The 16,678-nt window shown below is 39.9% G+C and overlaps 2 protein-coding genes across 2 annotated transcripts; one reads left to right on the forward strand and one right to left on the reverse strand.

Moving 5' to 3' along the window:
• Positions 1-1,344: 1,344 nt before the first annotated feature.
• Positions 1,345-14,461, forward strand: lin9 (lin-9 DREAM MuvB core complex component). The gene is made up of 15 exons (XM_046836805.1): positions 1,345-1,470; positions 5,860-5,892; positions 5,997-6,088; positions 7,495-7,599; positions 7,711-7,841; positions 9,126-9,251; positions 9,338-9,495; positions 10,345-10,478; positions 10,893-11,018; positions 11,542-11,643; positions 11,731-11,811; positions 12,309-12,434; positions 12,531-12,713; positions 12,797-12,894; positions 13,499-14,461. The coding sequence occupies exons 1-15, from the start codon at positions 1,440-1,442 to the stop codon at positions 13,602-13,604; spliced, it is 1,632 nt and encodes a 543-aa protein (XP_046692761.1). The 5' UTR covers positions 1,345-1,439; the 3' UTR covers positions 13,605-14,461.
• mixl1 (Mix paired-like homeobox) lies at positions 14,367-16,298 on the reverse strand. The gene is given in 4 exon segments (XM_046835924.1): positions 14,367-14,789; positions 14,792-15,121; positions 15,412-15,603; positions 16,179-16,298. Coding segments are annotated over 4 exon segments (930 nt in total). The 3' UTR covers positions 14,367-14,501.
• Between the last annotated feature and the right edge of the window lie 380 nt (positions 16,299-16,678).

The following is a 16,678-nucleotide window of genomic DNA, read 5'->3' on the forward strand; positions in this document are numbered from 1 at the left end:
ACCTTTTTCTTTTTGGAGCACCAACTGTCCAGAATTTAAACTTCATCTGTAAGGGTAAAAGAAATCCGTTTCTGGTTCTATATTATGGTCCAGATGTGTATTAATACTTAATGACTACTTTTAAAACATGTTCTGACAGATTTGTTCAGACTTTTATGTGGTCTAAATAGTTACGTTGGTTCAACTTCAGGTAGAAAGTAGAGATTTCATGTTGTGTTTTTTGTTGGTTTTTTCGGCCCAGAATTAGTTTGGATCTTATTATTATTATTTTTATTTATTTTTTTTATATTTATTTTTTCTAGGAACACAATCTGTTCAGGATTCATACTTTACATGTTGTGAGGAAAGAAATCAATCTCATGTCTATATTAATTATTGTATTAATGCTTTATACTTACTTCTGAGATGTAAATGTTCTCTCAGATTTTTTTTTTCTGACTTTCGTGAGGTCCAAATAGTGAAATTGGTTGAATTTCGGGTAGAAAGTAGAGATTGGTAAATTTCACGGTAAAGCAGAACACCATGTGGGAATGGATAACGATAGATAGATTGTAAAAACGGTTCAAATTTCAATATTCTAATTTAAAAAGAAAAAGATTACTTGAAAATCTGAATAAAAACAGTAGTTCACTACCCAACATTGTAGTTTTGGACCTTTTTCTTTTGGGACCGTAGACTTTATGGGATTTAAACTTCATATGTTAGATTTTACATCATGCCTGAGATGTGTATTAATAAAAATATGAATAAAAGCAGTACTCAGGCCAGATTTGTTGTTTGCACCTTTGCTTTTAGGAGCACCATTTGTACAGGATTCAGATTTCATATCTACGGGGGGGGATTATATCAATTTCTAATTCTATATCATGGCCAAGATGCGTATTAATGATTACTTTTAAAATGCACATTCTCACGGATTTTTCTTTACCGACATTTGCGGGGTCTAAATAGTCACTTCGAGCGTCGACTTTACGAGATACAGACATCGTATTTGTTAAATCGATCAATCAATTTTGTTTTCTGGATTCTGGCCGAGATGCGCGTTTAATGCTCAATGCCTACTGTTTGTGAAGCAAACGTTCTCTCAGATTCAGGACTTTCGTTAGGTCTAAATGGTCAAGTCGGTTGAATTTCAGATAGAAAAGAAAAAGGGGCCCAACATTGTCATTTTGTTTCACCTTTGTTTATTCGACTTTAAACTTCATATTTAAGGGGAAACTAAATAAATTTCGGGTTCTGTGTCATGCCTAATATATGTACTAATGTTTAATGCCTAATTCTGAGGCGTATATGTTGTAATTTGAGCTGAAGGCAGACATTTTTTTCCTCTCTTTCTTTCCCTCCGGACGACCTGCATTCAAACAGCCCTCTCAGCTCGTCTCCTTCCCACAATGCCTTGCGGCGGGCCGTCTTTGAAAAACCGGCGCGGCTAATTCAAGATGGCGGAGCACGAGCAGCTGCTGGACGAGAGTGAGTGATAAACATAATAAATAGTGGGGAAAACAAATCACATTTTATGGTTTTCAAAAACCAATTCGTGATTTTGTTTTAAAAGATTTAAGTGAAGAGAATATCGATACCGAAGCACAAATAAAGCGCTTAACTTGCTAGCTAGGAAGCTAACTACTACCTAGCTAGGTGTTAGCTTTCAGCTTTTTTTTTCAAGCGCTATTTTGTTTGCGCACCCGTTTTCCGACAAAGCCCGCCTTCTTTGTTGTGATTAGTTGGCGATCCTAAATACTGTATTGTGATTGGATAAGAGTTCGGACTGGCGATTTTGTTATCCAATCCGACACTTGTTTATGCACACAGGGCGGACTTTGTCATATTACGGGTAGGGAAATATTTTTGCGTTTTTTTTGCTAACTAACTAGCCAACATAAACAATGGTGTTGATTTGAACTTTGGTGTATTTTTGTGTCGTTTTGGGTATGAATTGTTTATGAATGGGTTATATCTTGTGATAATGTCTACATATGTTTGAAAATAACCCGCATGTGTAAAAAGGAGAGGTTGACACTATGTGCATATCAGTGGATCTTCTGGATGACAGCTGCTGGGTTTTCTTCTGAGAGTCTCTGGTGTAAACACAGGGTCAATTTCGGGTAGTTTGGGACTAAACCTGGAATGTTTTCTTTCATTTAGGGTGGTTTTGGTCTGCATTTCATGGGTTAAATAAGTAAACCAGATGTCTGAGTGGCTTTGTCTTGGGCTTGGGTTCAATCTTTTCAGACTTTCACCACCTTCTTGGATCACATTTGACCTTTTTTTTTTTTTTTTTGCAATAAATCCTGGAGTGCTTTTTGTCTAGACTTAAGAAAACCACTCATCGGTGAAGCTACACGCTGAAAAAAGGCTCCAATTTGCTTAGAAATATAAAGATTGGGCTTTGGAGTAAATTCAAGAAGGTTCTGTGATCGGATTTCAGATCAGGGTCAAGATATACCCAGATCCAGAGAGATGGATTTATCATGGTAAGGAAAGAGAGGTGATTAAAACGATTGACGTGTAATGCCTCGTGTCTACTGTGGAAGATTGTGGGGGTAGTGTTATGATCCGGGGTCGCTTTATTTCAGTCAGGTCAAGATTTAGCAGTGTTATGTGGCTAAAAAAGAGGTCAGCTTGGAGGTCAGCTTCCTGAACCAATGAATCCTTGCATGAGAAATGTTTTTTACACATCGTTTGACCACTGTAACCCTGTTGAGAATCTTCGGTGAGGACTTTACGCAGCAGTCCGTCTCTCTATCAAATCAATTATACAAGAACTTGACGAGAAATGAATGGTGTGGCGTCACATAAGATTATCTAAACAAAGCCACATCGATTGCAAGCCGTAATCAAAGCAAAAGTCAAAAAGTGTGTAAAGTTTTTTTAGCTGGACTGTGTGTGTGTGTGTGTGTGTGTGTGTGTGTGTGTGTGTGTGTGTGTGTATATATATACACACGTATGTGGGAGGTGGTAGCTCAGTAGTTAAGGCATTGGAATTTGGATCGGAAGGTCACAGGGTCAAATCCCACCAACACCAAGCTGCTACTGATGGGCCCCTGAGCGAGGCCCTTAACCCTCCTCCGCTCAGTTGTAAGTCGCTCTGGATAAGGGCGTCTGCCAAATGCCGTAAATGTAAATATATACACACAGACCAAGAAACTATTATATAGAAAAGATTCTATATAAAATCTTAATAATTGTTGTGTGTCCAAGAAGGCGGTATATCCTCACGAATTTTCTTGCGCCAAAAAGAAGAAGAATAAAAGACCGTGTATATAAAAAGAGAGAAAAAAAGAGACACACAAATACTATAAATAAATTATTTTTGCTCTTGATATCATTTTATCGAATTTAGCCGATGGCTGATTTTCATCCGCGGTCCCTTAGCAGGTAATAACAAACATAGAAACTAACAAACACATACAATAAAATAATACTCAACAGTAATACTTATACACATCCGATCAAAGAACGAGAAAAAGAAAACCTCCAGTTATGCCGCAAACGTATCAGTGTTTACAGATTTGATTTTAGTTTTTATATAAAACATGTCAATAGATGAACACACGCTTATGTCTTCTGGTGGAGTATTCCAGTGAATAATAGCTGGGAAACATGATCGAAAAGGAACAACACGGTAGATGATGATGGTAGATGATGATCTAGTAGATCTCTCAGAGACTGTAGAGCGAATATTGTGGTTGATCTCACCGGGACAGCAGACTTCCATGATCTTGTCCTTGCTGTTGAGTTGTGCTGATGGTTGAACGATTCACGTTATAAGATCGAGCGACGTCCACCGTCTCCTTTCACATCTCCTTAAGGAACGTTGTGTTTTTTGCTTGCATGTCATACGTCCGTAAAAGTGGTCAACGTGGAGAAGAAGATTTGAATGAAATATGTGCAATATGAATTCGACAATAAATAAGAAAATACACGTTTTAACCAAATGTTATCTGTCAACTCAAAAAAAAAATCAGCCAATCATATTTAAAACAGTCGTATTTTTCAGCCTGGTGCCTTTTTGTCGCAACCGCTGGAAGAAATTAGTGGTGTTGCCGCTAGCGGTTGCGACAGACTTTCTGCATTTTTTTGCATTTGACAACAACAAAAAGTTTGTTTCACGTCTGACCTCTGAAATCTGAACCATTTCTGAACCACAGAGGAAACGTTAGTAACCTTTCTTCTGTTCGAGGTCACTCTGTGAAGAGACGTACGTAGATTCTATTTCTACTTTGTGCTCCTTTATAGAACGCTTTCGCACGCGAGCGGGTAATCAGGTGCGCCACCATGTGGTCAGACACTATTGTCTATTGATTTTTCTGCCATCGGTGCAATATCTGTGTGGATGCATGCGCAAAACAAAAAAAAGGATGCAAATACTCTTAAAACGTAAATACGAATTAATTGAGGGGAAAAAAAAATCACCCAGCCCTGGTCCATTCTCTTCCGCTTGCTTCCAAACATCCTGAGCTTGGATTGGACGCTGTACTACTTTAAAACCATTTGCAGCAGCGAATGCACACATACGACAATGTCTGGCCGACACGTGAGCAACTTCCACGATTTGTTCGCAACTCGAATGTTTGTAAGTGGAGGACATGCTGTATATTAGAGCTGCAGCTTACGATTATTTTAATATTTCATTAATCAGACAATATTTTATTTTATTTTTCTTAATGCATTGGATAAAAAAAAGTGATGTTTTGCTTAATTATAAATATATAAAACGCTAATTCATGGTATTTATGTATAAAGTTGTACTTGGAAAATGCAATCATTAATTCAGACATTTTAAATCTTATAGTAGCTGCTTGTTGAGTAAATTGCTGAGTATGAAAGTAATTTGTGTAAATCAACATTTGTATTGTATTTTGCTGATGGCGAGTTGACAACAGTGTTTTAAAATCTATATCAAATAAAACATTATTTAGATTTTTTTTTTTTAATAAACAACAAATACACAGATATTTTGTTCATTTGTGAAGATTTAAGCATCTAGAATATATAAAAAATTAAACCGTAACTAGCCCAACTTATCATTAACGCCATTCGTTGACAAGAATTTTCTTTTCGATTATTATTGAAATCATGAGTAGTGGAAGAAAACTGAAGACTGGAGAAAAAAATAAGAACAATTCGAAATATAAAAAAAAACAGCACCAGGGTTTTTACTTCCAACCACGTCATTATTAGTACAGAGGTGACATTAACATACACACAATGCCTGCTTGTGTTTGGGGTCAAAAACCTTTTTAAAAATTGTTTAAAAACTACTTTTAAAAGCAAGTGTGCATGAGCTGTTGCTATAGAAACAAAGAAAGTGTAATACACTCTCTTTTATACAAACCTTCTCTCGTTCGCCAACATTATCAATCTTCTTATCAATCCTGCCTCTTGGCTTTTCCTGGAGGAAGATCTCCTGCTATAACGCTCCAACCCTATTGAGCATCTTTAGGACCAATGTGAACGCCGACTGCACCCCAGGTCTCTTCACCTCACCTACATCAGATTATAATGTAGATGTAATCTAGAACGTTTTTCCAGAAAAGTGTATAATAACAGCTGAGTAGGTTTAAGGTCTGAGATTCCACATCTTCCAAAACATGTAAAGCAGATCTTCAATGGAGCTGGCTTTGTGCACAGGGGTATTGTCATGCTGGAACAGCTTTTGGATCTCCAGTTTAAGTGAAGGGAAAATTTCATGCCACCACATCCAGAATCATTCTTTACAATCGTTCACCTCCATGTTTGCAGTAACATTTTGCGGAAGAAACTCTTATGGCTGGAAAAGTCAGCATTCCCACTCCATTGGTCTGTATCGTGCACTGAACACGCATAACATCTAATTGTTTGTTGTTTGGTTTTCAGGCTCTTCAGCTAAGGCTCTTGTCAGTCTGAGAGGTAAGAACAGAACTGCATGTTAAAAACAGATATTCAGAGAAATATTTCTATAATTTAAACACTAAGACCAAACAAATAGTCAAGACGATGGTTTTTGTTTGCAGAGGGAAGCCTGTCGAACACCTTAAACGAGAAAAACATCCTGTCGAAATCCCAGAACACCCGAGGAAGGAGCAGCTACACGACTATGGAAACGGTGAGAAACATCATTTAAAAAATATATATTCATATCCTATAAATATATCTGGTATATAAAGTATATATAAATATATATGTATGTATGCTGTGGCGGATGGCGCCGGACTGCGAGTGGAGGGCGGAGCCGGACGCACTCTGTTTCAGTGTCTGGTGACGCAGATAAAAGCAAAAAAAGAAGAGACAAGAGCTAAAATTGGGCTTCAAAACACCAAAAAAACAGAAAAAAAAACAACGTATCGTACGAAACGTAAATTTTTTTATATTAGTAAAATTTTTCTATCCTCATCGTAAGATAAAAAAAATCGCATGTCGAAACTCGTAACTCGGGACGATATGTACATGTCGAAGCACTGAACACTGAGAGTCGATTGACTGGTAATATAGTGAGGTCACATGACTCGACCTACGCGTTAACCAATTAACAGGATCGCAAGATTTACAGCAATGCGAACATGTTACGTGACATTAAAAACTCAGCACAGTGACTCCGCCCCATAAAATATAAAGTGGGATTGATGATGATGATGATGATGGTATTATATTATTGGTATTACCGTTAGTATTAGTCTGGTAGTAGAAGCATGATCTGAGCGCTAACTAGTGTTTCACATCTAAGAGCTACAATCTTAGGGAGGAAAAAATAAAATAAATAAGAGTAAGAAAAAATTATTTTCCGTTCTAGCTTTAGGACTGTGTATATAGCGTTAAATTAAGCTTTTAACTCCATTTTAACTTTTTCCCACCTAAAAAACAATCTGCAAATTAAAGTTTGCTAGTACTTCCCATCACTGGTTAAATGATCAGATATGACTCAAGACGAAACAAATGCCATGAATCGATCTATGCATTTTGATTTATATCGATATTGGTTTTGGGATTCGGTACAGTATCGCCAAACAAAGTATCGCAATATTCACGCGTATCGATATTTTCTTACACCCCTAATAGCACTTATACTCCACCAAATCATTTCTCTTCAACCTTCTGATCGGTATAGGTCACATGGCTGTACCCATACAGACGGCTCTTTTTCTCATATATCTTACACTGAGATGTTCCACATGACTTTTGAGCTCGAATTATGGAGGCCATTGTGCTTTGAGGAACCTTTAGTGCAGCAAAAATATTTTTTGTAGCCTTCCACACATTTGTTCTTCAACACAATCCTGTCTCTGAACCAGACCATATATTGATGTGTGTGTATTTCTTTAAAATCATCTCCAAGCAGTAAAATTTGCCACAAATGGACTTGGATCAATGTGTAGGAACATCTCGGAGACCATTCTGAGAAATGAAATGAGCTCGATTTTAATAGTACCATGGGGGATGGAGGAAAAAAAAATATGGAGAGGAAATGAATACTAAATGCCCTGTATGTTTTTTTTTTCCTTCTGAACATTAAAGCCAACGAGAAGCTCAAAAAGAAGTCGTTTTTCCTCTGAGGAGGAGGAGCGCTCTCTCAGCTCCAGATCCCCCAGGAGGAGCCAGAGGGTCACCACTGTTCCTCAGGTCAGAAGATTAGCCCGGGTGTTGTTTCGCCTAAGGAATCTCAAGTGTCAAAATTATTTCTCCAATGTTTTGGGTTTAATTTCTGCTTTTTTCACCTCTTTCTTCATGCAGAAACTTGCAACTGTCGCAACTCCAGATAAAAAGACCTCACAGAAGATCGGACTGAGATTACGAAATTTGCTCAAGCTTCCCAAAGCACACAAATGGTGCATCTACGAGTGGTTCTACTCCAACATCGACAGGTGAGCGATCTAGGTAGTGCTGTTAATAGATATTAATCAGTGGCAGGAGATGGATGATGTTGTGTTTCAATAACAGGATGTTTTATTCTCCGCTATTTTCAATTTATTAAAGAAATAGTACATTAACATTTTACATTTTTTAATAGTTTAAAATTAAAAAAAAATTTATTTGCTGATTTGTCAGCAAAACAGATTCATGTTATCACTAGCAATAAAGCAGCTGTGAAGTCATTAGCTTGTGATATTACTATGAAATTACTTGTGATATTAGATTTTGAAGGTAAATGATGCAGAATAAATTTCTGATGTTATTCTCGCTCACTCTCTCTCTCGGACTCTACTATTTATTAAAATACAGTGCTGACATCGGAGACGGACAGACAGACAGACAGACAGACAGACAGATAGATAGATAGATAGATAGATAGATAGGGATATGGAGAAAAATGGAAAGATAGGTAGACTGACAGATAGATGAACTGATGAACAAAGACGGATAGATAGATGGACAGCCAGAAAGATAGATATAGAAAGAGACGGACGGATGGATGGATGGATGGATATAGAAAGAGATGGACGGATGGATGGATGGATATAGACAGACAGACAGACAGACAGACAGACAGACAGACAGACAGATAGATAGGGATATGGAGAAAAATGGAAAGATAGGTAGACTGACAGATAGATGAACTGATGAACAAAGACAGATAGATAAATAGATGGACAGCCAGAAAGATAGATATAGAAAGAGATGGACGGATGGATGGATGGATGGATATAGAAAGAGATGGATTGATAGACAGACGGATAGACAGATGGATAGGTAGATAGAGGGTTGCGGTCAGAGCTCTATAGCAGGAGATCTTCCACTCAAACCCATGTAAATCAGATCTTCCTGGAGCTGGAGCTTTGAGCACAAGGACATTGTCCTGCAGACAGTTTTGGGTCTCCTAGTTCAAGTGAAGGAATAATTTTATGCTACAGCCTCCAAAAACATCCTATACAACTGTGTGCCTCAGAGATTGTGCAAGATGTATGTAGGGAATAAGACATTTTACAGGATATATTTGTAACTGTTAATACAACAGTGCCCAGATGAATGTATAATTTATATAGAGACACTACAGGATACACAGAGTGGAGCAGAACTGTGTTCATGTAGTCCCTCTTTAATCTGGTATATAAGCCATAAATCGCCATGTAGGAAAGTATAATATCCACTGTAACAGAAAACCACACTGGAGCTGTGGAGTAACGATTCCTCTTCTCCTCTCTTTTCAGACCTTTATTCGAGGGAGATAATGACTTCTGTTTATGCCTGAAGGAGTCTTTTCCTAATCTAAAAACCAGGAAGTTGACCAGAGTGGAATGGGGAACCATCAGACGACTCATGGGCAAACCGAGGAGGTGAGTTGACCCACAGTAAACCTGATGTCGTTTCTGTAACGGGTTTATGTGATCGAATGCCGTACTGAAGATGAGCGTTTCGGCAGGTGCTCTTCCGCGTTTTTTGCCGAGGAGCGAACGGCGCTGAAGCAGAAGAGACAGAAGATGCGTCTGTTGCAGCAGAGAAAGGTCACAGACATCTCGAGTTGCAAAGACCTCCCAGAGGAAATCCCGCTGCCGCTAGTCATTGGCACTAAAGTCACCGGTGAGATTTGCATTTATCTGAGAAACTAACGTGACCTGGAGATATGAGACTGAACACATAACTTGCTGTTCCAGGGAGTCTTAAAAAAAATACAAAAAATCCAAAAAAAAAATCTAAATTTGCAGCATTGATGCAGCACTTTAGAATGGTTTTGTTTGTTTCCGTGGTTTTGTAGTTCTTTCTTTCGCAGGTCTGAATCTAATTTGCGGTATTTTGACCGTAAATGAGACCAACATGCAACAGCCAATCAGATTTCTGTTATTGGTGTGAATCGCTCTCAGATTGTACCACAGACGTAAAACGGAGTTTTTTCCCCCAGCTATGGGGAAGTGCAAGTTTAGCAATACTTAGCTTGAAAAAAAAAATGTAGGGCCCGGGTTAATGCCAGTTGCCTAACGCATATGTAAGACACACCGTCTTTTTAAAAAAAAAGTGGATTCTGATTGGTCAGAAAAGCGTCGAGTAGTTTTCTATATCAGCTGCTCTGACAGTAGTGCACTATTTTTACGATGTTATGGTGACAAGGATTTGTATGTTGGACGAAAGGATACTTTGTTTTTGTTTTTTTAAATATGTAAGGAGTCTCCAGTGTCAAATCACCCCCCCGTCCTCATCACCTCCGAGAACGAGATACAACCTAGGTGATAGCACAGACTTGTTTTGTGGATGTTACCCAAAGTTAAAAATAAATATAAATGGATTGAAAAAAAAAATGATGTCTCAAAAATATTTTTTATTTATCAATTTAATATAAAAAAAAATTGCATTTATTTTTTTCCCTTTATTTATTTTTATCATTGTGTGATTCGCACACGACATAACTCATTACATGGTCACATTTCTTCGTAGCTCGACTCCGAGGGGTCCAGGACGGCCTGTTCACCGGGCAGATCGACGCCGTAGACACCAGCGCAGCAACGTATCGGGTCACCTTCGACAGAAGCGGGCTCGGTACACACACAGTACCGGATTACGAAGTGCTTGTAAGAAACTCTCATTCGTACTTCTAATTATTGATCACTCACAACACATTATTCCACCGTGCTGATTATGGTGGATGAAATCAACATTTTTTCCCAACAATATTGTTTAAATATTGAGTAGCTCACTTTAGATATAGTGCTGTTACATACTGGGGGTTTAACGGTACACAAAATTCACGGTTCGGTTCAGTTTCTTTACAGTCGGGGGGAAGAAACGCAACAAAGTCCCAACAAATTCAGAACTTTGACATTTCTCTCTCCTAAAACCACGTTTCTTTCCCAAGTAGTTCTTCATTTCGTCAGTCTGGATGTAACTTCTTTTTTTTTTTTGCTTGTTTCAGGTCTTAGATTTAATTTAATATGTCGGAGAGAATCGCAGTTATTGTTCTTATTTATTTTAAAACTTATTTACAGAGCAACGAACCTCCCGAGACAATGCCCATATCCGCGTTCGCTCAGAAGCAGCGTCCCTCACGCTTCCAGAACTTCATGACTCCACCACGGGGGACGTATGCCAGCTCCACCCAACCCATCCTAATGGTAAGGAACGTGGACTAATGCACTGTATGGACTGGAGTTTTGGGACACTCGATTTTTCCAAGACATATGTGTTTTTTTCCTCAAACTGTTGGCACACACACGTATAGGACGTATTTGGTAAATGTGGTCGACCCAAACCTGCTCCAGAATGACAGTGCCCCTGTGCACAAAGCCAGCTTCATGAAGATATGCTTTACATAGGTTTGGAGTGGAAGATCTCCTGCTATAGAGCTCCAACCCTATTGAACACCAGGCCTCCTCACCTCACTTGACTTTAAGAACACCCTTATGTCCAAATGAGCAGAAATCTCCACTTAAATCTAACATCTTCCCAGAAGAGTTATATCATTATAACGGCAAATGCAGACCAAATTTGTGATGAGATGTTCAAAAAGTTCACACCAATCTTATGCTCGGGTGTCCACAAACCTTTGACCATATAGTGTATCTTCAGGATCACTTTTAAAGCTCATTAATTATACAGGATTGAGCATTAGCATGTACTCTTCCTGTGTGTCTACAGGACAGCGATCCTCTGTTCAGCCAGTCACCCTGGAAGAATAAACTGACAGGAAGTGACGGGGAGACCCTCGGGGGATTCCCTGTCAAGTTTCTCGTACAAGTTGTGAGTATGATGAGGCAAAAAAAGTTTTATATGTATTTCTTTCATCAGATTAATTTTATGTTGTTCTTTCTTGTTTCTATCATTCAGACCCGATTGTCCAAAATTCTCATGATTAAAAAGGAGCACATCAAGCATTTAAAGGAGATGAACACCGAGGCTGAAAAACAGGTACATACAGTATATAGTTTATTAAATTTATATAAATGTTTCTTTCCTGAACGATTTCCATTCTCTCACATGATCCAGTATCACAAAAAGAATTAGAATGACCCTTAAATATTATTATTCTATTTTGCGTACTCGGGGGGAAAAAGACATAATCGGCATGTTTTATTTTCTTTTCTTTTTTTCTTTTGAATAATTACGTCCCCAAAAATTGGACGAGTGAGATTCGGGTATAAAAAAAAAAAAAATATCACATAACAATGCTCTCAAATCTCAATTCCGATTGGTTTTCAACGGCAGTAGTGAAGCTACAATTGTAACGTGGTATCGTTTCTATGGTAACAATAATTCACAAGGACTTGTAAGTGTGTGTGGGTGTGTGTGGGTGTGTGTGCTTAGATCCATGTTGAGCATCAAGAGATGTTTATTTTACATTATTGGTAGGAGTCATGTCAGGAAGGTTTCATGTCTTTTTACCTTTAATCCCTGTCCGTGTGCAGAAGTCCTATTCCATGCCAATCGGAATGGACTTCCAGAGGAGGTACGCGACCACGGTACTGGATCTGGAGCAGCTCAATAAAGACCTGAACAAAGTTCTGCATGAAGTTCAGCAATTCTGTTATGAAGTGAGTTGCATTATTGGGGAAATAATGTAAAAATTCTCCTCTCATGATACAATTAACATCAGAAAATATTTACACCTGCCACGTTCTCCTTCACAGCTGGCCCCGGATCAGGGCATGCAGCCTGCAGATCAGCCCAGTGAGCTTCGGAGACGCTGCGAGGAGGAAGCCCAGGACACGGTGCGGCTCTCCAATACACTGCCTGATGGAGAACAGCGCGTCCAGAGCCCTGGACTCACGCAGCTCATTTCCCGTCTCACTGCTCTCCTGCTGCAGATTAGGGTGAGACGCTGAACCGCTCCCTCACAGTTTGCTTATTTTGCTTTTAACTGCCGATTAGAATTATTTTTTGGTTTCTCCTGCAGTGCTTGGCTGAAGGCGGTGACCTCAATTCGTTTGAATTCAAATCGCTGACCGACTCTCTTAATGACATCAAGAACTCAATAGACAGCTCCAACCTGAGGTGAAACTTTTCATTTTCTGCAGGTTCTGATTCTACAGCACACATTTATTGTTTCTAGTAGAGGTCGACCGATTCATCGCTTTTGACGATTAATCTGCACCGATAGTTGATTGCTGGAACTATGGACTATTAGCAATAAGCCATACCGATTGAGACCTATTACGAGAGCGACCTCTAGAGGCCAATCACTTACACCACGTGCTGTTTGTTTTTTATTTGTTTCTATTTATATATTTTTTTAAATTAAATAAAAATTAACTAATTAATATATTTATTACATTTAGCACATTTTCATGATTCAGTATTTTTTATATATATATATATATATATATATATGGTTTTCTAAAATCTCAAATTTTTTACTTTTTTTAAACAACTTTATTTTTAACAATTCGGCAAAAAGTTAGATTTTCGTTGACTGTGAACGGAAAGCTGAAACAGAGAGGAAAATATGCGTTTTCAAACAGAAACCTATTTGCGTGGACATGGCACAAATACTTTTATTTTGTTCACTATTTTGGACTATTAGTTTAGTTTTGTAGTTCCTAAGGGAATTGCGCATTTTGTGAACTCTCTCTCTCTCTCTCTCTCTTCCCTCTTCTAGTTGTTTTCAAGACAACGTCGAGATCCATGTCGCACACATCCAGAGCGGCCTGAGTCAGCTGGGGAACCTGCACGCGTTCTCCGCCAACAACACCAACAGAACATGACCGTTCCACAACCCGGACCGTCTCCAACAACGGACCGAAAAGCGACCCGAAGCAGAACGAGCTTCGCCCCGAGGAGCCATTTATAAATCCCGCAATGTCTTAAACCGCCGGAGAGTCAAACGAGAGTCGAGCGAGCCGACGCTAGAACGCAAGAGCCGTCCGTAGCGCGTACGTTTTATTTGTTTTTGCTCCGCCGTGAGATCGGTGCATCTCTAACGTTCAGGGTTAACGCCGTTCACGTTCTCGTCTTCTCAGTTCATTCTGTCCTGTAGATTCTCTCGCTCAGTTTCTTGGTTCTTATTTATTTCTTTGTCCTGCCTTTTAGCTTTTGCTTCCTTTGTGGAAAAAGAAAAAGGGAAGCACAGTTTCAAGTGTCTGACGGAAGAGATTTTCATTTTCGAATATGTATATTGTAGATAATTGTACAGTTTATCGACACATGGGCCGTGTGCCTATGGAGGTTTTGTAAGTACTTTTAAATATTTTTGTAAAAAAAGAAAATCTGACAGCCGTGTAAACGCTAGCGATCGGAACGCTGCCCTTCACCTCCCGCGCATTTTCAACTCCGCCAACACACCATTGTTTCTTCCATTGTTATGGGTTTAGAATTTTTCCAAGAAGAAATCATTTCTACCGGTTTTTTATTTAACTGGTGTGCGTGTGTGTATATAAATGTGTGCGTGTGTGTTCACACGTTTCTGTTTATTTCAAATCGCACGATACAGACGATTTTCCTGGTTTTTGTAGAAACTCAGATACACGTTCCATGTACACACACCGTATTCTCTGTTTTATTATTTTTTCCAACAGTAACATAGTGCAACTATTTATAAAATAAATAATTGATTCAAAATCAACAACCGCTCGTTTTTCTTTCTGAATAAAGTGAAACACTGTTTATATAAAAGCGTTAAATCCGGCCAAGGCTTCTTTCTCCCAGTCGGAGTCGGAATCGGAGAAATGTCCGGCGTCGCTGCTGGCGATCGGAGAGAAATCGTGCGGGGCTCTGACTTGCAGGGGACACGTGGTCCGCAGGGGCGGGGAGCGGTTCGGGATGAAGTTCACCTGCGTCGGGACCGGGGGGATGACCACGCGCATGTCCGGCCCGATGGTTCTGTTCGGAGGGAAATTGTCGTAGTCCACGAACAAGTGCTTCACGAGGTCTCTGGTTTGGTCTGAATCGAGACGTGTCCCCCTGCCCTGTGGTACTGATTGATGTCTCGCAGGTCGTCCCTTTTCACCTGGTCCACTCTGATCCGGTCCTCGCTAGCCTGACTGAACAAGCAGGACATGGAGTGTGAGTCGTAGCCTCGGTTTGCTTGACCTAAGATCCCTCTCAGCTCCTGGCCTGGATGAGGGAAGTTGCTCCTCAGCTCCTGCCCCAGTTGATCGTGTTGTTGAACAGGGTAGGAAGCCGGTGGTCTGGTTGGGATGATCGGAATGCTTGCTTTGGGTTTCACGGCGACCGGGGCTCCGACTTGACGCCGTGATTTGGCACGTCGGTTCTGGAACCATACCTAAAATAAATAAATAATAATGTGTATAAGTATATATTATGGTTATTCTCCATCATCTAGGGTACATTGACTTCCAAGATCTTATATACCATATATAAGGTGTATTTTTGGTATACGTCTGTTTCTAATTGCCAATTCCGAGGAACCAGGACTAAATCCAGCTCTTCAACTCACTACTAATTTAGCCAGGAGTTCCTGGTTCCTCCAAGAGCCCTTCATCAATACATGGTGTGTATTCTCCAGAAGTAGGATTTAAAACCCATGCTTTTAGATTCTGCAAAATTCCATACCTGGATCCTAGATTCCGGTAATCCAGTCAGCGCCTCCAGTCTCTCCCGCAGGTAAATATCTGGATACTTGGTGTCCGAGTAGACCTTCTCCAGAACCTCGATCTGCTGCTGGGTGAAGTTGGTTCTCTTTCTGCGGTGTGTCAGGAGAGCTCGCTGTCCATCATGGGTCTGCTGGTCTTCACCAAAGCCGCTCTGTCATACATGCTGTAGTCTGTCAGGAGGAACAACACACACAAATGAGTCTTTAAATTAACTTTTGGAGATGATCTTCAAGTTCTAGCCTTTTAAAGAGAAGTTTTGAAAAATTCTGAAATGAAACCCATCTATGCTAAAGCAACTTTAGATAACCCTGGATCCCTAGGACTTTCTATTGAAAAATGCAAGGAGAACTACAATGAGGTGACATGAGGAATAAACCATGAGAGGAACCAGGCTCAAAAAGGAACCCACCTCAGTAGAAATCTAGATTTATATAAATATATATATAAAAAAATTCAGCATGAGAATTCTGATGATCACATGATGGTCTTAATGATTAGAGCAGAAGTCCCCAAAGGACAAATCTAATATTTTTCCTGGTTGCTGCTGTGGTACGAATCTATGCAAAGGTGTGCACGTGAAGAACATCAGCAGCAGTCCAGCTACACCTAATATGGGAAGCTAAGAAGGTTCAGGTTTCCTATGGATCGCAGAAAACTTTTTACTATTGCATTCACCATTGGCCAAATTCTACTCTAAATGAATTTTAACGCTTCATAAATATCAACCTGGCAATCCGTGATCTCACCTGCAGGCTGCATGGAGATGTTCCTGCTCAGGTTGCCTCCTGGAAGCGCATGGTGCTGCGGGTAATCCGTGCTCATGAGCTGGCCGTGTAAGGTCGCCATGTCCTTCTGCTTGTATCCGAGCTCAGATGAGTGTGAGTGTGTGTGTGTGAGAGAGTGTGTGTTGTGCTGTGATATATATATATATATACGGTCCTGGATGATCAAAGCGCCGGAAGTGCTCAGATGATAAGGAGGCGGCTGGCACCGTGGTGACCTTTGGTGGTGCGCGCACGCTGATGGGGCTTTGGGGGTGTGAACGCGTGAACGCGGCATTTCAGCCAACACGTTTGTGCGCTCTTAATGGACTCTCCTCCTCCTCCTTCACCTCCTCCTTCCCAATACACATCAGCTGAAAAAACATTTGTGGCTTTTTACCTGAGCACATCCTGGATCCATTGACAGCATTGCACCTAGACAGTACTGAGAACCTCACACTGCTC

The sequence above is a fragment of the Silurus meridionalis genome, chromosome 23 (genome assembly GCF_014805685.1).
Source record: "Silurus meridionalis isolate SWU-2019-XX chromosome 23, ASM1480568v1, whole genome shotgun sequence".
Lineage (NCBI taxonomy): Eukaryota > Metazoa > Chordata > Actinopteri > Siluriformes > Siluridae > Silurus > Silurus meridionalis.